The sequence below is a fragment of the Boleophthalmus pectinirostris genome, unplaced genomic scaffold, assembly GCF_026225935.1.
Source record: "Boleophthalmus pectinirostris isolate CB_2022bp ecotype Guang Dong unplaced genomic scaffold, ASM2622593v1 HiC_scaffold_7, whole genome shotgun sequence".
Taxonomy (NCBI): Eukaryota; Metazoa; Chordata; class Actinopteri; order Gobiiformes; family Gobiidae; genus Boleophthalmus; species Boleophthalmus pectinirostris.
Window position 1 is genome coordinate 8,331,144 of NW_026571473.1, and position 21,711 is coordinate 8,352,854.

The 21,711-nt window shown below is 38.8% G+C and overlaps 1 protein-coding gene across 1 annotated transcript; it reads left to right on the forward strand.

The window, feature by feature from the left end:
* The first annotated feature begins 3,120 nt into the window (after positions 1 to 3,120).
* ivns1abpa (influenza virus NS1A binding protein a) lies at positions 3,121 to 20,898 on the forward strand. The gene is made up of 15 exons (XM_020933334.2): positions 3,121 to 3,337; positions 10,312 to 10,546; positions 11,433 to 11,567; positions 13,224 to 13,393; positions 13,491 to 13,566; positions 13,997 to 14,170; positions 15,107 to 15,232; positions 17,390 to 17,500; positions 17,828 to 17,969; positions 18,247 to 18,471; positions 19,043 to 19,164; positions 19,248 to 19,374; positions 19,453 to 19,584; positions 19,938 to 20,111; positions 20,504 to 20,898. Exons 3-15 carry the CDS (start codon positions 11,457 to 11,459, stop codon positions 20,764 to 20,766), a joined length of 1,953 nt encoding a protein of 650 aa, XP_020788993.2. The 5' UTR covers positions 3,121 to 3,337; positions 10,312 to 10,546; positions 11,433 to 11,456; the 3' UTR covers positions 20,767 to 20,898.
* The last annotated feature ends 813 nt before the right edge of the window (positions 20,899 to 21,711 follow it).

A 21,711-nucleotide genomic window follows, 5' to 3' on the forward strand; every position in this document is an offset into this window, starting at 1 on the left:
ATATTTCATGATTCTTCTCCCCACTGTCCTTTCATAGACCTCTCTTTAGTCAGTGACGCTGCATAAATCTGTTCTGACAAGGACTCCATAAATATTTTAGGTTTCAGAGCCAAAAGGAGCACGTGGCTGGAACCGCTGCATGGGCGCAAGTCAAACAAGATCTGAGGAAAAAAGAAAATGTTGCTTTCATGTCAAACTAATTTATGGTATGTTTTTTATGAAGAAATCTGCTAAAATCTCCTAAAATGCACAAATGTTGAGTTGGTATCCCCGCAAAAGGGAAAAAATGTCAAATATGCTTGTTTGTGATGGGCTCCACACTGCAAAAAGCAATATGAGGTAAGTTAAAATTACTTAAATTATACACATTTGACTTTATTTGAGTAGATTTAACTTGATTAGGGCTGGGTAACATTAAAAAGTTGCCTATACGATACATACCTCGATACATAGGCCATGATACGATACATATCTCGATACAGTGCTCTTTCAATTTGATACGATATATTTCAAATCGATTTGATACAGTTTAATAAAAATAAAGGCTAAATTGTGCCTGTGATATTCTTTGTTAAACCACTTCTTGTGCAAAGTGAATATGAAACACCTACATTTTAATCATCAAAAATAGTGAAAATGTCAAATGTGTCACATAATGAGGTTCCTTTCTCCAAACAAGCAACAAAACTGTAGCTCTGTAACAAAATAATTTAGTAAAATATACCAAAAAATACTCTTGGTGATACATTGATACAGCAGCCCCCGATATCGATACTAGGACCTCATTTCCTAGTGAGTCAGAGTGTTGGAGACGTGTGGAGGCACTTTTTAAAATATTCCATCCAGTCCTTGTATTTGCAGAGGTCGCTGAGGCTAGGCTAGCACATGTCAATGGCCATAGTTAGCCTGCCACTAAAAGCAGTCTTAAAACAACTATAATGCCAGACTGTTTAGAAGTAAAACCAAACTTGTATTTGAAGTATTTATGTCTGAGCAGCAGCCGCAAGTTGTATTTCCTGATAGAAAGCTTGGCAGCGGTGGACTGATATATGAAAAAATTGTCCCTCAACATGCGAAGACTCATGCGACACAAGGTTAGTTTTATTTCAAACATTATTCTATCAACATAGACATTCACATCAGTAGTCTAGCGAAATAATAGATTTGCTTTGGGTGCTTTATAGAGTGGGTAAGACTGTTTTTAGCAGCAGGCTAACTATGGCCATTGACATGCGTTAGCCTAGCATCAGCGACCTCTGATGAAATTTTTAAAAAGTGTCTTTCCATGTCTCCAACACTCTGGCTAACTAGGAAATGAGGTCCTTTGTCCAAAATTCCATAATTAAGTTTTTCTTAATTCAAGCAACATTCGATTTTGTTTCTTATTTTAAGTGCAAAGAGTTGTTTTTCTTATCTTAAAGGAACTATAGTCAGCACTCTTACAGTTTTAAAAAAGATAGTACAATCGGGTTACCGGTGCCTAAACCTGCAGATAGAAAACACTCGGTATATGCACAGGCCATGCATTATGTGAAAGCTCACTGAGCTGAAAAAGCTGGACTAGCACTGAGTAATGGTTGACTGCAGGTGCTGGGGTTTAGGTAGTAACAATTTTGATCACTTAGACTTAGACAAACTTTATTGATTGCAAGGGAAGTTATTTAGACACAGTAGGTCAAACATCACATAAAAATAGCAAGAGACTGGTGTTAAATAAGGCAAAATTATATAAATGTGTTTGTACAAGTAAAAATGAAATGGAATAAATATATACAAGAGGTTCGTAAAAAGATCAGAGAGAATTTTCTAAGGTTTAACCCAAATAAGCAACACATGTGAAGCTCATTTTTCTTTTTGATTGGACACTTCATTTCCCAAGAAGACATTAAAGTTTACAAAGGCCCTACCTAGTTTGTCCTGAGAAATGCAATGAAACAGCAACAAGATAATATTACCAGTGAAAGAGCTATAATGGCAACAAAGTGCTCAAGAACAAGAGGAAGTTTTAGATAGGGGTAGAAACAATGTCCTTGAGTGAGTACACATATCAACATCATGTTCCTCTAAATTTGGCCAATCGAAAGTGTAATAGCCTTTCTGTACAAATGTGTGTATATTTTAATAGGCCTTCCTCCCTATATGCAAATACTGTTGTTTGTAGTTTCAGATTCTGCAGTGTGATGACGTTATTCTCTCAGGGGCAAGAGCGTATTTTCCACATTGTATTTTCATAAGAGATATCACTGTAGTAAAATTCACAAATGTTGAGCCTAATCATTTCTGTAACCAAACACTACAACTCATTATATTACCAAATAAATCTATAGACTGTGATGTCATCTGAAACCCATCAATATTACAGCCATTTTACAAATATTTACTAAAACAATTCAATAATTTAAAGCTCCCATTTACACAAAATTGACTCTTATGAGCTTTAAGCCATGTGATAATGTTGTTACCTCCTTAAAAACATACCTGGAGTTGTGTTTTGTTTCATTTTGAGTAACCCTGCTTGCATTTTTAGTCTGTCTACATCTTCAAAGCTCAAAATGCTCTGTTCCACCTTATGATGTCATGTAGTGGTTTTCATATTAACAGCTACTGTTTAACTTTTGTTCAGTAGGGATTGGCAATTCCAGGGATAAAATCTATTTAATTATTCTAGTGAAAGTGTATGAATCACCTTGCGATGTCACGTGGAAATACAGAAAGCGCTCCACTGTGTTTTTAAATTCATGCAGCTTCACTAGAATCATTTGGATAATTTCACACCTGAAAAATTGCCAATCTCTACTGAACTAAAGGTAAAAGGTTGCTGTTTAAGACATCACAAGGTGGAACAGAGCATTTTGAGCTTTGGAGATGTGGACAGCTAATGCAGGGTTACTCAAACATGTGTGAATGAAACAAAACACAACTCCAAGTACAACATTTTTATATGGCTCAAATCTCCCAAGAGTGAATTTCTTGTAATAGAGGACCATTAAACATTAGTGAATTCACCACAGACACACCGCGGTGGGGGATTTCATCAGTATAGTGGGAGGAGAGACACCGCCCTTGCGTATGACGTCAGAGGCGGCGTGGCGTACGTAAAGCTTTTTGCCGGGAGCGCGCTTTCCGTGTCCGAGCACATGAGAGCAGCGGGACCGTTCACCGTCAGATCTGATCCAGGCCTCATCTGGAACGGACGCATCACCCGGACCTACGAGCCTCTTCCAGCCTCACTGCCCGCCCGTGCCGCCGCCTTGCCGCGTTTCTCTTCTATCCCAAACCAACAAACTCTGAATTTACTCTAAATATGCCTAAAAGCGTCTGTTGTCAAACGCCTCGGGTAAGACTATTTTCCGATTTCAATTCAAATGTCATTGACGTGTTTTTAACGGGAAGTCGCTGTTTGTGCAACGTTTAAATGTGCGTATTTATAGTTATTTGTCTCTCTTGATGTCAAATATTTAAATTCAACGCATTTATCTGTTGTTCTATTTGAATATATAACGCAGAACAATATGGTTTGTTTAACTGTGAATAGCGCGGGCAGCATGACTCACAAACGGAGCCGCCGTAATTACGCACCCGATTGTCGCCGGCTTTCCTCTCGCTTTCTGACATTTTGTGGTTTTCCTCTTTGGCGAAACACGTGCCTGTTGCCATCCAAATCATCACGGGGATTAATGCCGTGCCACATTGCTCCACATCTCTCTTTACGGGCAGGTTCATAAAATGGATGACTGGAGCTAACGCGCACTAGCTTCTTAGCGGTTTCTATATATTTCTATGCATGGCGGAGGAGTGGTTGGCGGGAGACGTAGCTGGGGTATGATATTCGTAATGTCTGCGTTTGTAATCCAGGCAAAAAGTACAGTTAATCACAGCTTTAGGGGGGCTCTATCCTGACCCACTTTCGGATGGCGCGCCTGCGTAAAGTCCTTCATGTATGTGTACATACATACAGCCCCTAAAGATTACACTGGCACCACCGTGGTAGTCCAGTGGAGGAGTGGGGTTACTACTCAGAGGGAGGAGGAGGAAACGACTGGGTGAATGGCATTGAATTGCACTGAATAGACCAACCATCGCAGTCTAGTAGTAAGCCATGCCCACCGTAGGATGCCAACATGGGTGGGAATGGTACACGGGGACATCCTGTGCTTTAGCAATTCAGCCTTTTAACGCTCTTTGTGTCTTTTGTCGTCTCTGAACTGACCCACAAAATAATATTGACTTCTTTTACTGTTGCAGCCGGAGGTCGTAGTACGTCGCATTAGCCAAGCCTTATCGACTCGTCTACTCAAGAAAATTGCACAAACGATTTTATTTAACTACCTACGTCTTTGGAAGTGCTGTCTTTTATGGCACTGTTCCAACAAATTTCATCATATCATCATTGTCCAACTGCTTATCACTAAAGATAACGCGCACGTGGTGGACTGTTTGTACAACTGTTAATTTAAAAATCAAGATAATTTTAATTTCGAAAAATATATTACATATTACTCACGTGTTGCAACTTCTTTTTTTTTTGGAGGATGTATATTTTCACATTTTAAAACCGGATTTCGCACCTTCTTTTGTTCCCCGTTTGGTAATTACCATGACAATAAAGCCCCCAACACAACTAGTTTTAATTGTTAAACCAGGTACATGGTGTTGAAGTTCTGTTGCGTTGTGTCTGTAATTTTCCACTGTCTGCTGAAATACCTAGTAGCAGTTTTTAGCCACTAGAGGGGTGTCTAACAAGCATTGATTGTTCAGAGCTCGCGCCTGACTAATCGGATGGAAAAATGGAGAGGGGGAGAGAAGGAGGGAGAGAGGGAGCCTGGTAACAAAGTTGTGAACGATCCCTTCCGTCTAAAGTCTTTGTTTGTTTGGCTTTGTCCAGAGGTTGTCAAGTGAAGCGTGTGACTCCACTTTCACAGCTCACCACAATGTTTTTTAAAAGCATTTGGTCAACTCAATTTCCTTTTCTTATGACGTCTTAAACCAGTAAAGGGTACACAGCTGTTTCTCAAACTGTAATATCTACTAACATTTTAATTAAATCTAATATTTGTCTTTAGATTTTTTATTTATTTATTTTTTCAGATGATTCTATATTTTTAAAACTAGAAAAGCAATGATGTAGTCATTTTAGTTGTATTTTAGCCCAAACTTACACCTAGAATAGTCCGTCCTGTTTTAGATCTGGTTGTACTCAGGATGCCAAATACGTTCTGTAGTACTTTGTGTGAAAAGTGTAAGAACAGCTGTTTTAATTAAACTATTCAGATGAAGTTAATAAAAAAATAACCATGAGATAAGCTCATAGAACCTTTATCCATCCTGCAATGTGTAAATTTGAGTGTTGCAACATAAAGTACAAGAACAGCATGAGAACAGAAATCTGCAGTCAGAAATAAACTAAACTAAATTTAAAGTACCCTTAATCTCTAACTAGAAAATGAAAACATGCATCTTCTCTTCATCCAGTGGCTCGTATCTATGAGTTTCAGAATCATGAATTATTTCCACTATTGCCATAGTGATTAACAATTTAAAACGAGTTGTAATATAACAGGAAGCTGAACCCATGCATATTCTCCACCAACAACCTGTAGTCTGCACAAAATGTTCCTGCATGTTTGTATGATCTTTAATCACCACCATGGAAAAACTGTAACTTTTCCAGTGAATAAATGGGAGGGTGGGGTGAGCTCGGCACAGCTTAAGGGCATGTGTATTAAGAGAGGGTGCATATAGAGGGTAACTTAGAACCAAAATGTGCAGAAGAGGTAGGGAAGGAGGGGGGAGTAGTGGTTTTGGACTTTAACAAGACAACTTCAGCCAGATGTTGCATAACTGCTAAAAGTGGGTCAGTGTTCCTTTATCCACAGACTGGAAATTATAGCGCTCCTGTGCCAGCCACTGATGCCTCTCCAGGGTCTAAGGGCAACTGGTGAATTGTTCTAGCATGTGCAGCTTGAAAAATAATGTTTAAATTAGGGATGGGCATTCGACGAAATTTTCTTAATCGATCGTCGGAAGAATTAATGATCGATTATCGATTAATCATTAACGTTTTTATATTAAAATGATCATCATTATTATTACTATCTACACAACTAATCTGCATAAATAAATTCAACTTTACGACATATAAACCGTAACGACTCTAGAGCCACATCAATCCGTTTTAGATTATATTGTGTTTAGTTCAGTTTTGCGCAACTCTCACAGAAACGAAACTTAAAACCGCATCGCTAATTTGCATAAACTAAGCGAAGATAAAAAATACAGCTCTTGTGCGCAGATGCGGTCAATTTCTGTCGAATTAAAAGACACAACTCAGGTGAATACAGGTTAGTGTGACCAGATTTGCGTTTGTCAAAACCAGGACACCGTACGGGAGGTGGGAGGTCGGGACTCGTCATCGACATTGCGCGACTCTCAGCTGGCAAAGCTTTTTCCCGCTGGACACCGAAACATATGTGCTGCTTTATACACTGTGCACATGGACTCACACTTGTCCCGAACGGAAAGCGTGGAATTTTTTGTACAAGTCATCGTCGCACATCGTTCGCATTTGCACTTCAGTAAGTTGCAGAAGTTGCACGGTACGCTACGCACATTCGGTTTGTCGATTAAAATGAACGTAATCGATGAAATTCTTAATGATCAATTATCGATTAATCGACTAATCATGCCCATCCCTAGTTTAAATGTACTCTTAAAACTTAAAGCATCTCTAGATATATACTTAAACATATTTCTGCTTAAGACTATAAAAAAGCTTAAAATTAATGCACCAATTTTTGATTTTGGAGATCAAGAAATGTACCACTTAAACATGTTTTCATAGACTTATATTATAGATTATTTATAGTGATTATCTCTATTGCATGTTGAAAATAATTAACTGATGCAGAGTTTAGATACCCAGGAATAAGATGGAGATTATAAATCCAGTTGTTTGTGTTTTTAACTCGCTTGTAGTATTGAAAAGAAATGTTAATCTGATAAAGAAGAAATTATGACAGCTAAAGTCTTTTAGATTACTTGTTGAGCATTTTACATATATTAAAGTCACAAATGGCTTACTTGTTTTTTTTAGTCCAGGTAATGACTACTGATAAGGAAATTGGAGCAAATATTTTTCCGTAATAGACTAATAATGATTATTCCAGTTAATGGTTACTGACAGCCTTAGATTTTATTGCGAAGAGAACGTCTTGTTGGGAATGCATTACTGAAGATTATGTAACATTGGCTAAAGTGACAGATGTAACCGTTCTATAAATGTCTGTCTTTTTTTTTTTTTATGAAGTTGCATACTTGGTCCTCCTCAGAAGTAACACATGGAGTAGATAGAGTTTCAGTATTAACCCCAGCTGCCATCTGCGGTCATGTTAATGTGCAAAATATTACTTGATGGATTAAAAAAAAAAAACTTGAATCTTTTGCATGAGCTAGTGTTTTCAAAAGTATCAAATGAGAAACTGATTGATACTAAAACTAATATTGCAACTAGATGCCTATTTGAAAAGAAATCAATACTGCAAAAAATCATATTAGCAAGTCCAAATTTGAGCTTTTCTGAACAGGTTTTTTTGGTTTAAAATTTTAGTATCTTGGCAAAACTTGTATGAACTGTAGAATTTATAGTTTGTTCTACAATAGCAAAATATCTGAAACGGTGCCCCCTGCTTTTAAAATGTTGCACTGCTCACATTAAGTCTTGAATATTTAAACCATAAAACTTGGCTGGCTATTTTTAATCCACTTTATCCAGACTGAAGCGGGCAAGTTAACACATGGCATTAAAATCAACTTGAAGGCAGCACTTAAATTACATAAGCATGCTTGTGTTTACGGTCTGGGGTGTGGCAGATAATGTAATCTGTGGATCTAATCTAAAGCTTTCATATGTGGCAGATACCAGATACATGTTGGCTGTTGGATTTGGAGTGTTTTCTGACCAAGTATTTGTAATGTTCTCTTTTGGAATTTTGGAAGGGAAACGCAACCACAACTGAGTAAATAAGCTTTATTTTGCTTCTAAAAATAAAGTTGCACTACGTAACATTTTGGTTGGGGGGTCAATCTCCTGATTGTTTCTATGGATACGTCATTGATTTGCCTGGAATGTTCCACAGTATGACATTAAACGGCTCTACCTTACATGTATTCAGTTACAGGTGGGTTTATGGATCAAAAATACCTAGAAAAACATTCATTCTGACTCTGAGTGGGGTCACCACTCCGGAGATCTGACCTGTAACTTAGTCTGGTTTGGTTTCCATGAAAATAGAATGGTTTAATACTATACTGTGGAACATTCCAGAAAAAGCAATAACATCTCCATGGTGAAAAGCGTTTGACAAAATAAGGACCCTTTTTAAAATCTGACCTTTTAACTGAATCATTTTGAAACTTTGATTTCCTAACGCTGATGACAGAATATAGGAACTGCGATCTGTTAACAACATGAAAAGTGAATTAAGGATGTTTTTAATTTCTGTATTAGTAATTGTGAAAAATTGTAAAGTCGTGCTGTTTCTTCTCACTAAAATCTTAACATGAATAATTTTTAGTTTAATTCTGAAATCCCTGTGTGACTGTGACACCTCATTGTCCCTATAGGCCAGAGTGTGTGAATAGACTTCCTAAAGGGGGTGGGGCCAGTGCCGGGGGCTCATCTCACCACATAAGCCAGAGCTGCAGGGCTTTGACTTCAGATGGGAGAGACAGAGGCACAGGCTTGAAATGGATTTAACCTTTTTACTTTACCCATGTGACAACAGGTGAAGATACTGGATTTTTAAAATTTCAAATGGTGGGCATGGAAAGCTGATTTTTATTCATATTATCAAAAATTGAATGCAGAATTTGTTTAATTTTGTAGATATGTTGCTTGATCTTTGGCTTTATGGCCTGTTTTGGAAATGTGCTAAACTGGATTTGCAGGCATGAAATTTAATATTTTTACTTGTGTCTTGTGGCAACAGGTGAAGATATTTTGAAATTGAAGCATTTAAAAAATCTTTGAACATGGATTTTTTCCCCTTTTAAATCTATTATGGAATTGTCTAGAAATATATGTAGAATTAGTTGGTTTAATTTTGAGGAAATATTGATTGTGCTTTTAGCTCTTGGCTTGAAGTTTTTGGAGAAGCACTAAACAAGATTACAAGTGAACAATTGAAGTTTTGTGTTTCGAATTCTAAACATTGAAAGCTATTTTTGTCCCTTTTGAATTTCTTAAGTATGGATTTATCTAAAACTATATGCAGAATTAGCTGGTTTCATTTTAAGGAAATATTGATTGTGCTTTTAGTTTCTGTCCTAAAAGTTTTGGAAAATAACTTCATTGGATTACTTGGGCTTGTAGCTGCAATTTAAGACAACACATTTTTCTTTTAAATTCTTTGAGCATGGAAAGAAAATTTTGGTCCATTCAAGTTGAAGTACGGAGTTGATTACCTGGAATTGTATGCAGAATTTCTCATTTTGTAGTAGTATTGTTTGTAGTATTAATGGTACTCCTTCTTGGCCTGAGTGGAAAGTTACCGGACAATAGGAGCAGCTGATTTTGAACGGTCTCTCGGCTCCATCCCCCATGAGGCTCACCATGTGGGGCTTACTCATGTTAATGCTAACGACCTGCCCTAACAACAGCGACCAACAGGGGAACATTTAAAACTCACTTATTTAGGGCTGCAAAATTAACTTCAATGGACACAATTGGCAGATCGCAAACGGTGTAATTTCCTTCCTGCATTAAAAACTACTTACCCCGATCTGTACATATTCTCAAATTCTATTCTTGCATTAGTTTTATTAAAGTCTTTTTGTCAATTCTTCTGGGCGTGTTTAAAATGTAAATTGAAAACTGAACAGAATCCTATTAAAACGTAAATTGCAAAATCTCAACTCGATGCTTTTCCCCCCTGATTGTTCAGCCCTTTTCTGAAATGTAATTCTTGCATTAGTTTATCAGTTCATATTTCTGTCCCTTTGTCAATTCTTCTGATGCATTAAAATGTGAACCTTGAACAGAATCCATCATTAAAACAAATCTCAAATGTCAGATCAGTTGGTAAAGCTTTTGTCCACTGATTTGAAATGGTGTCATTGTGTCCCTGGGCAAGGCGCTTAACCCAACTCACCCCCAGTGTCTGAATACACTGGTGTGTGAATGGGTGGGTGGTGTCTCGAAGGTGGAAAAACGCTATATCAAAAATGTGACAATTGACCATGACCATTTAAAGCTCGTCAGAAAAATCATAATGAAATTTTATACTTATTTCTGTTTCTTCTTTCCTCTTCCAGGTTACAATGTTTGACCAACACAGGATAGGAGCCAATCTATAGCCAACGGGTTCCCGAGGACTTGATTAGTCGCTTGAAGCCTGATAGTTTGTCGGGCCGCGTCGTCGACTGGCATCTCTTCTAACTACGCCCCCATCGGGTGAAGACGACTAACTGCTTGGTCAGCTTTGCCTGGTGTTTCCTCTTCCTCCCTGCAGCAGTTGCTCCTCCTTGGATTTGAATTGCTTTCTATTAGGTAAGGCTATTACTAATGTATAGGACAGACTATACTACATGATTCACATTAAGCTTAAACCTAATCTCTCAACTCTTTGGTCATCAATTAATGAAGCAGGCCATTACCACATTGCACAGTTGAGTGGATAGTGAATGGATCTGTCAGGATAACAAAATCTGAAGTGCCAGTAACTCTATTGGAAACTGTTGAATATTCCACCATGGTGACTGCCAAAAATGTTTTAATATTGTCTGAAAACTCAAAAAAAAAAGTGTTCATAGTACTGTTTAGAATTTAAATTTTCAACAAAACAAAAAAAACAGACTGAGAAACTTGTTTAAGCATACAAATCAGCTGTTGTAGTTCAATTAACTCTGCTCTTTCAAATGTTCAAATAAAGATCAGATTACGTCTAACTCGAGTAACAGAGCTTCAGACAGAGTAGTGCTTTCAGTTAGCTTCACACCCCTAGGGATTGTTGATGCTATTTAGGCAATAAATCATAATACTGAAATTAATTTATGCCACTGACAAAATAACCCTTGAGCAGGATTAAATGACTATTCTTAAAGTACAATAGTAGAACAAAAACATGAGCTGCAAGAAATGAGTAGTGGAATTAAAAGCTTTAGTAGTTAGTTTGTGTCTATTATGAGTCATAGAAATTATTTATTCACCCTTTTACAGCAGAGATTACATTATAGTGAAGAAAATAACTCAAAACTTCCCATTGGCAAAGAAAGTACCCATGATAAATGTTGACACCTAAAAATTATTACTGCACAGTGCACAGAAAGTATGTAGTAATTATCAGGGCAGGCATATGAATGGATGCCTAACAAGCAGGGTAATGTATAGTCCTTTCTAGTTTTGTAATGTAATTTTTATTTTTTTTTTTAAACAGGCAAATCTTTGAAAATTTATCAAGATGACTCCAAACGGATATTTGATCTTCGAGGATGAGAGTTTCCTGGACTCCACCGTGGCCAAAATGAACGCTCTGAGAAAGAGTGGTCAGTTCTGTGACGTCAGACTTCAGGTAAGATTACAGCGTCGTGTGAGTAAGTGGCTGTTTAAGAGTCTGAGTCACTGTGAGAAGCACTACAGTAGTACAGGGGTAATACAAGGTAAAGAGAACAAAGCTGGGGACTAATGCTGGACTATAGGAACAATGGGGGATTTGATATCACTATTTGGATTATTTTAATAATAATGGATCATTCTGATACTGTGTTCAAAATAAAAATCACATTGTAAGCCAGGCTAAATAAGACTTAAAGGTACACTATGCAACTTTTTGGTTGAAGGTTTGCCTCTGCTAGTTTCTGTGGATATGCCTGGAATGTTTATTCAATTACAGGGGATTTTACTGCTCAAAAATACTAGAAAAACGGGTATTCTGACTGAGCGTGGTCGCCTCTCCACAGATCTGGCCTGTAACTTGGTCTGGTTTGGTCTCCATGAAGTTAGATAGGTTTAATGCCTTACTGTGAAACATTCCAGACAAACCAGTAACATCTCCAAGTTACACAAAGCACCTTTATTTTTTTTTTTTCCGCTCTCTTGTAAAATGTATTAAATGAAAGCACAAATAATAAGCAATAATAAGTAGATAATGCAGTAGAATTGAGAGCTTTTATTAGAAAACAAGCAACCTATATACTAGTAAATTTATATGAAAAATAATAGTAAAATAATCTTTTTAGTGTTTTTTTGATTGGTCCCTGCCATTTGAGTTCCATTTATAGTATAGGCATTGATAGCCACGCTCCATATCACTTAAATTTTTTTGTATGAATTCATTTTCTGGCTAACCTTGCGATATATTTTGAGGCGCTACTGGGAATTTGAAACTAAAAATGGTTGAAAGGACTTTTTAATGTTTGAAAAAGCCTTGGATGCCTCTGGAACATAACAGGAAAAGTATTGTAAATTGTGCAAGAGTTCCCGGGATGAGTTGCGGGAAATTCCCATAGCAAATTTAAAAAAAAGAACATGATGTGCGTCAGTACTGGTTTTGTAAAGTTGTAGGATGGGTCCAACTGGAAACTCGGGCTGAAATATTTTAGTAAAGAACTCTTCATTTAAAATCTTAAGCTTTGAAATCAGATTGAATTTGAAATTTTATGTTTTAGTGAGTTCTGTTCAGAGTTCACATTTTAAACTAATCCAGGAGCAAAAACATTTGACAGAAGACTAGAATATGAGTTGCTAAGATGATAAGTTTCCCATTTTTCATTAAAGTCTAAAGTAATAAGGATACAAACAATAATAAAATGGTATATAATGGTCTGCTTAGCTTCTGAGATTCAACAAGGAGGTTTTGGCAACAATGGGTTTTATACATAAGAGACTAATTGTAACTTTAAAATTTAATGTGTCATAACATTAAACATACAAGAAATTAATAAAAGGGTACAGAAAGAAGAGAAACCAGCCCTGCTCACATTCAGAATGCCTCTTTTTAAAGGAATTTTTGAGCTATGAAACCAACTAATTGAATAAATAAGGTAGATCTGTTTAATGCCATGGTGTGGAACTTTCCAAGCAGAGCCGTAACATATCCATGAAACTAGGTGATGGACCCTCAAACAATAAGTTACACAGTGCACCTTTAATGCAAATTCATCATGATGCCAAAAAGAAGTTAGATTTTGATTTGAACACAAATACTTATGTTTCTCTGTTGTTCCAGGTGCGTGGTCATGAACTGATGGCTCACCGTGCAGTCTTGGCCTGCTGTAGCCCGTACCTCTTTGAGATCTTCAACAGTGACCTGGAGCCCCACGGAGTCTCCCATGTCACTTTTGAAGATCTGGACCCAGAGGCTGTAGAGGTGTTACTCAACTACGCCTACACTGCTCAGTAAGAACCGCATAGTTGAGATTTCACTTATTGTTTTGGGCATTTTTTTCCAATGGGTTGACTGACATGACACCTTTTTCTTGTAATTGGAAAACAGGCTGAAGGCAGACAGAGAGCTGGTGAAGGATGTGTACTCTGCAGCCAAGCGGTTTAAGATGGAGCGTGTCAAACAGGTATTCTATCTATTTTTAAATGCAAAACTTCCTAATCCACCAGGGATGGTATGGGAAATGTTTGCTGTACCGTCTTTTAAAATGTGAAAAATTCTGAGCATCTTAATTATTCACCGCAATTGGTTCATAAGCTTTTTCCTCAATTTTCAGAGGAGGAGTGGTGTTATACCATGACTGTAATGCTATTGGCATGCTAACCATGCACTTCCTGATTCTGGGAGGGTAAAATGCTCCATAAGTAGATGCAGACGGCACATGCTGCACTTATTTTGACCTCTAGAGCTGCTTTTATTGTACTGGGGCAAGACCAATTTCACTAGGTCCATTTTAAATAAAAATTGGCAGTATAGACAGAACAACAGTGCAACTTATGAAATGTATGAAGTTTGAAAATGTCTAACTACATTTCAACTTTCTTTGACTCCTTCAGATTTGTGGAGACTACCTGCTGTCCAAGATGGACTCCCAGAACGCCATTTCCTTCCGTAACTTTGCCAGCTCCATGTTCGATGCCCGGGTTCTGGCCAAAGTGGACGCCTACATCCAGGACCATCTTCTGGAAGTGTCTGAACAGGAGGACTTCCTCAAACTCCCCCGCCTCAAGGTCACTACTTTAAATGCATCTAAAAAAAATAAATTAACATGTAATTGTAACATGTAAACTGAAATGTAATTGCTTAAATTTACTGCCTTAAGGTATAAAGTAAAAAATATAATTTAAAAAATTGCAGGAAATGTAGACAAAGTAAAATTTAAATGAGCAATGCAGTCAGTAAAATGCGTATAATTACATTTCTGCACTGGTTAAGATTGGGACATGTTAATGAACCAAATTATGACTTGTACTAATTCATTCAGTTATTTGTCACATTCATTAGTAGCACTTGGTTGTGTTAAAGGTTCGCAACTTTTCTAGAGAAGGGTTAATCATCAGCTTGTCTCCATGGGGATGTTTTGGTTTACCTGCAGTGTTCCACAGTATGGCATTAAGTTTATAAATATTTCTTGAATTGGGGGCTTGTCTTCTCCATAGATCTGACCAAGAACCATGTCATAGTATTACAACATTTCAAGAAAAGCATTAACAAGTCCTTGGAGACAAGTAGGTGGTGGACCCTTAATTAGAAAAGTTACACAATAAACCTGTTTTTGTTTTGTTTTTTTAAACATACATACATATTAATGAAACTATGCTATGGCCTATATGTAATTCTACTAATGCTTTTAATTTATTGAGGAGCTAAGATATACTGGATTAACAATAAGATTTGCTATGAGAAATATAGGATTAAAAACTGTATTTAGGTCAAGGGTGTTAAACCTAGAGGGCTTTCTGTATGAACAACTGCTGCTACTACTACTAATACAACTCCTACTACATGCAACGATCTTTCCTCACTCTTTGCTTTGTGTGTTTTACAGTTCAAAGTAATGCCAGGTCAAGGGTGTTAAACCTAGAGTGCTTTCTGTACTACTATTACTGCTATTACAACATGCAGCCATCTTCTTCCCTTACACTCTTTACTATGTGTGTTTACAGTTAGAAGTAATGCTAGAAGACAACCTGGCCCTGCCCAGCAATGGAAAGCTGTACTCAAAGGTGCTGAGCTGGGTGCAGAGGAGCCTGTGGGAGAACGGAGACCACCTGGAGCGCCTGATGGAAGAGGTCAGTACGCTCACTTGTCTTTTTTTAACTCTTTCTACTCCTCCCCTCCCCCCGTGTCCGCCTGTTTTTGACATTAACAAGCCATTGAGGGGCCGAAATAGAAAAGGCATGCTGCTGTCAGGATTATTCTGTTTTCCTCTGATTTGTTGAGGTTTTGGCTGTAAGCAACTCCCCCTCTCTCCCGATTCAAACTCCAAATCAGAGGTGAGCTTTGTAACAGGAGCTGGTGTTTGCTCTTCCTTCTTTTATTCCTACAGTTTTCTTTTTGGTATGTGGCTGTATTAAAGTATACAACCACATCTGAACACTAGAGGCGCTCCAAATCTGAAACGCATAGGGATGGGACAAGAGTCTATTGTCACAAGATGAGACAAGTACAAGAAAAGACCAAATTTTGACTTAATTTTGAAAAATGTGTGGTTAATTTCACTATTTTAAAATAATGTATTTTGTATTTTTCAACTGCTGCTTCTCAAGAGAAAAACTAGTCCATTTTAAAAGAGCTGTACCTGATTTGTGTCTTAAACTGTGAAGAACAGAACTTCAATTTAAGTGGTTTACAGTGGTCCAAAGTTTTTCCTCATTTTACCTTTTATTCATTGCAGTTTTTTAAGTGATTTTTAACAACTTTCAGAAGCCAGACTGGAGTTTGCAGTTACGGTAATTCTAAAAACTAGCATGCTAAGCACACACTTTCTGATTCTCGGACAAGAAAACACTTGTGTCAATTTAAATTTGTGATCTGATCTTGTGGCCAGAGATCTTGCCCCATCCCCAGAAGCAGAGACACAGGTCTTGAGCAGGTTTAATCCTAACTGTAACTTTACTCTGACAGGTGTTGTTATGGACCCAGCACTAACAGGACCTCCTCCCCGTTGATTTATCTCTCTGTAGGTTTATTAGCAGCAGCAGCAGCAGAGCCGGACCCAGGACCAAGACTGAAGCACCAGGTTAATGAGGGGGAGGACGGCCATCTGTGTGCCACTATTACAGAAGCATCCTGCTTGTACAGCACCAGGACACGGCGCACTTTTGCACATTTTAGATATAATTAAATCACATTATACATGCAAATATGCTGCTAATACCAAAATCACTAGCCCTAAGCATAGGGTTATCAAAGTCTTATTACAAAACAAAATCAAAACTACTAGACTTGCCAAACTTAAACTTGTCTAGTATTAAAACTATTATAGTAAAGGACCATTTAATACTGCAAATACTGAAAAATTCTCAAAAATGTGACTTTTCCTGAACAGTCTAGTCTTGCTGTATATCAGATCTAGTATAGAACCACATGCTAACATTATAGAAAGTATTTTTAAGCTAAATTACATTCTATTGTTCACAAAAATAATAAATGTACAATCAAATAAAATTAAATACAACAAATTTAAAAAGAAAATAAAAAGATAAAAATTACATTCTGTTGTCCACAAAAGAACATTTTAACTATATAAAAAACTGGCATTAAGTATCAAGCATATCCCTTAGTATTGAAATGGAAAGAACTTTTAGTATTGACAAAATGAGGTCGAAGTTTTGATAACACCATGCTAAAATTAATTCTACCACTTCTAGCTGAACTTAATATGCAACTTGTAATTCCAATAGTAACACATAACATAATATTAATGGCAAAAAATAACATGGAACAATTACATAATGCCCTGATAAAATGCCACCCGCTAAAAGCCTGTCAACCCCGAGAGGTGTCGGCGGATTAGGTTTCATAACATTAACGCGGTGCTGTCATCTGGATCTGACTGCGAATGGTGGCTGCCGTCAGTGATGCGGGCGTCTCCATCTTGAGGACTGGTTGCTAAGCAGCAAAGGAGCGCAGGGGCCACGAGAGGCCTCTGTTTTTCTACACTGAAGACTCATTCCAGATGCAGCTGTTTGTCTTCACCAGCTTTTCTTTTAGATGCAAATGAAGACTGTCCACATTGACGGGATGTTGTCTTGAACCTAAATACTTTACAGCGCGGCGATCTTAACTTTAAATGAAGGTTTTCCTTCAGACTGAAGAGCCATGGGTTTTCCAGCTTTCCTTTTCAAATCCCATCCGGCGTGTTTTCTTGTTTCCCCAAAAACGGTGGGGGCTTCTTTGTGTTGCCATGGACACAGCCACATGGGTTGTTCCTGTTTGTGTTACAGGTGCAAACGCTGTACTACTCGCCTGACCATAAGCTGGTGGACGGCGGGCTGCTGATAGAGGGCCACAGTGAGGTGTTTGGGGGGGACGAGGACCACCTTCAGTTTGTGCAGGTACAGCTCGAGACCAGCTGCTCCTCAGACTAGTCACTTTTGGTTTGCAGGAAATGGTGATTGCAAACTCCGCCTGTTGGTACTTTGCTGAACATGACATCAAAGCAAAGTATCAATAAGCAGTAAATTGGCTTCCAAACTAGTCAAATATAATTCAAATCATTCAGCGAAGTCTTAGTTGGTTTAGTTGGTTTTATTGGCCTGGTTGGGCATATCAGAGGCTTCTTTAGATCGGAGTGGTCTTGTGGTGTGGTTTGGTGTTTGGTTGGCCGTTGTCGGGCCCTTGGTTCTTTGGCCTGGCTCCTGTAGCTGCCTGTGCTCTTGCAGAAGAAGCCTGTACGTGAGAGCGCCCAGAGACAGATGAGCTGCAGCTCCACTGGAAGTCTGTCCCCCTCCAACCAGGCGGCCAACGCACCCAAACAATTTGCCAGGAAAGAGTGGAAGTACATCGCCTCTGAGAAGACCACAAGTAAGACATGTTTGAATATTTGGTTCCACCAATTCTCCCTTGAAGTTGCTTTTATTAGATTTTCTGGGTCCAGTAGTCCAAAACCGCCCCTTTCCCCACATAAATCAACAAGGTATTTTTGCCCAACTAAGATTCTCAAGTAGCAGGACCCTTTAATCAGATAAACCCCTGCGATCTTTGGCCACCATCGGTCATTGGAGATGCTGTTTTGTCTGGAATGTCCCGGTGTGGCATTATTAAATGAGTTGTATTTTGAGTGTTTTTGCTCTTCCATCAGACAACACGTACCTGTGCCTGGCGGTGCTGGACGGCGTGCTGTGTGTGATCTTCCTCCATGGCCGCAGCAGCCCTCAGACCTCCCCTTCAGCCACTCCTTGTCTGCTCAAGAGCCTGAGCTTTGAGGCCCAACCCGAGGATCTGGAGGAGCACCCACTGTCTCCCATGCAGTACGCTCGTTCTGGACTTGGCATCGCGGCTCTCAATGGCAAACTCATCGCAGCAGGTACGAGTCAGCTTTGTTTGTTGTTGTGAAAGTAATTTTAAGTTTTTAAACAGAAAGTTACCCTTACTGGAAAATGTAAACATGACGAAGGCAATCTTTCTGGGTAAAACGCTTTTATGAAATGAAGGACTTTTAATATATCCAGTCGGGAGTGCCTCGGGTTTGTACCTTGCCCACTTTTACATTTTCCAGTAAGGGTAACTTTCTGTTTAGACTATTGTTTTAACCCTCGTAGAGCACCTGTACTGCTATTTTTTTTACTCTTTTATGACCCAGTGAAGTGCTCTACCTGTTTTTTGTCATCTGAGTTATTTTAAGTTATTTTAAATTGTTCTTTGGCTAAAAATCTAGTTAAAACCAGTGGAGAGAGCAGCAGACATTTTCCTATTCACAAATGCACAAAGCACTTGTTTTTGAAATAAGTACAGAAGGTAGTCCATGTTAAAAGAAGCTGAATTGAATCTCTGTATTTCCATATTTGTTTTGGTTCGTTTGGATGCTTCACTTTTGGCTAGTAAAACACAAAGCTTTTAAGACTGTGCTTATAACATTTGGTTTGATCTTTCTGCAGGAGGCTACAACAGAGAGGAGTGTCTGAGGACTGTGGAGTGTTATGATCCTGCAGAAGACCACTGGACCTTCATCGCTCCCATGCGGACTCCCCGGGCTCGCTTTCAGATGGCTGTGCTGATGGTAAACTAGCTTTAGAAATCCTACGAAATGCATAATTACTTGCAAGTGGTGGTTGCTCATTTGTTATGATTTCTTCCATTCAGGGTCAGCTTTACGTGATTGGAGGATCTAATGGACATTCTGATGAGCTGAGCTGTGGAGAGACATATGACCCACACAGTGATGAGTGGGTGCAAGTGCCAGAGCTCAGGACAAACAGGTGTAATGCAGGTCAGTCCTCAACAGAGTCAGAAAGATTACTAAAATATTACCATTTTTATATTAAGTTATTTTGTTGTCTTTTTGAAGGTGTCTGCTCCTTGAACAACAAATTGTATGTGGTGGGCGGTTCAGATCCTTGTGGGCAGAAAGGCCTGAAGAACTGTGATGCTTTTGACCCTGTGTCCAAAACTTGGTCCAACTGCGCTTCTCTTAACATCAGTAAGTGACTCAGACACTACAGGCTTATCTAAAAAGAAAAAAAAGAAGTTCAAGCCTCTGAACCACTAATAATCTCAATAATATTTATATAGAATCTCCTTTTTTATTGTAGTTTAGACTTCAACAAAATGCATTGGATTCTTGTATTGGTTTATCAGTTCGTATTTCAGTTTTGGGTCCAATAGTGATTCTCCTGAAACTGTTTACATTGTGCACAGACTCTTACAGTGTGAACAGAATGCTACTTTTTTAGTCAGTCACGATACTTGGTCAGATTTTATTCCAAAATGATGCAGCTCTATACAACAGCCTCCATAAAGGAACAGCAAATGAATGTACTTAACTTTTTCCAGGGAGGCACCAGGCAGCTGTGTGTGAGTTGGAGGGCTTCATGTATGTGATTGGAGGAGCAGAGTCGTGGAACTGTCTGAACAGTGTGGAGCGTTACAACCCAGAGAACAACACCTGGACCCTGGTCGCCCCCATGAACGTGGCTCGCAGGGGGGCCGGAGTCGCTGTCCACGCAGGTAAGAGCACGGAGGGGGTTTGGAGGGGTTAAAAAGTTTTAAGGTGGGCGATATGGCAAAGAATTCATATCAGTTTTCTTAGAGCAAAACAGTCAGCATTTTAGCAATATTAATTTCAGCTCTCCCCTATATGTATTAAGTATTACTGGTCTGTAGGATGTTGTGAGTAATAAGCTGTAAGTTCTGAGGGTTCACACGTCACTGCAAATGGTTAAATCCACCTATCAATCACTCAGAGCCTTACAGAAGCTGACCAGTAGAAGTGGGGGTGAATGAGTGTTTGTTTGAACAGAGGCTGTGAAATAGTAAATGACCAAAATAGTAGATTGTCTGGACATTGCGGTATGATGGGAATTGAATCATGAGTTAAAGTATAAATATCTGTTGTGCAGGTAAACTGTTTGTGGTTGGCGGGTTCGATGGCTCCCACGCCCTGCGCTGTGTGGAGGTGTACGATCCAGTGCGTAATGAGTGGAGGATGCTGGGTAGTATGACTATCTCCCGTAGTAACGCCGGGGTGACCATGCTCGGAAACTCCATCTACGCTGTGGGCGGATTCGACGGAAACGACTTCCTCAAAACCATCGAAGTGTACAACCCGGAGATGGACGAGTGGAACGACTGCACCACAGCGCCCTCCCCTGTGTCAGAGTGAGGGGGCGGAGCCTGTGGGCAGGGGCGGAGCTTCACAGTACTTCACCGTTTTCCAAACTAACAGGCTTAGTGACGTAATCGTGTTTGTGATGTCCTGTGTGTGAGCGGGTCTGTGGGGGGGGGGAGGGGGGCTATGGACAGAGGGGTCTTCAGTGAAGACTGACTTATATTAGGGGAGGGGGGGGGCGGGGAGGGAGGGAGGGAGGGAGAGGGGTGTTGCCCATAGCAACATGACGCCTTTGCATATTGCATACAATGTTTTTTGTGCTGTACATATTTTGTTTCTTCTCATTTTGTCGTATGCCAACATTGAATACACCGTGCTTTTCTTCTCCTAGACGAGTGGAAAGGGTTGTCAGTTAGAAGGTTTTAGTTGAGCAGTGAATATTGGGTCATTTGGACGCCTGAAGTGGTGATTTGACTTGAAAGTTATTTAAATATATTTGTTTCTAAAGTAATTTTACTCAATGATAGGTCAGCGGTTGAAGCCTTACTCAGAGTGTGAGTGGAGAAACACCAGTCATGGCTTTGTCATTTTAACTACAGCTGATGTGCTATTTCTGAATCTTAAATGGCCTTTTATATTTTTATACACTGCTTATTTACAAATAAAAGTAGTAGCAGACAGCTTTAAGTCCAATTTAACTAGTGCCAGATTTGAGTAACTTTTGTGCACAGATCACACACGCACAATGCTTCTGCTAACCAAACCTTTGTTATTGTGATATGACATTGATGTCCGTTGTGCAATTTACTGGAAATCCTCTGTTCAAACTGTCAGACACTTTTATGGAAGTAATATTAGAGCAAATGATCACATTTGTAACATTTCTTATTGAATAAACCATTTAATTCAGAGTTCTGCTTTCTGTCATCTTTAAAAAGACATGTATTTTTGTATTTCTTCTACTATAATATGTAGATCACTGTTTAAATTTAGTTAATT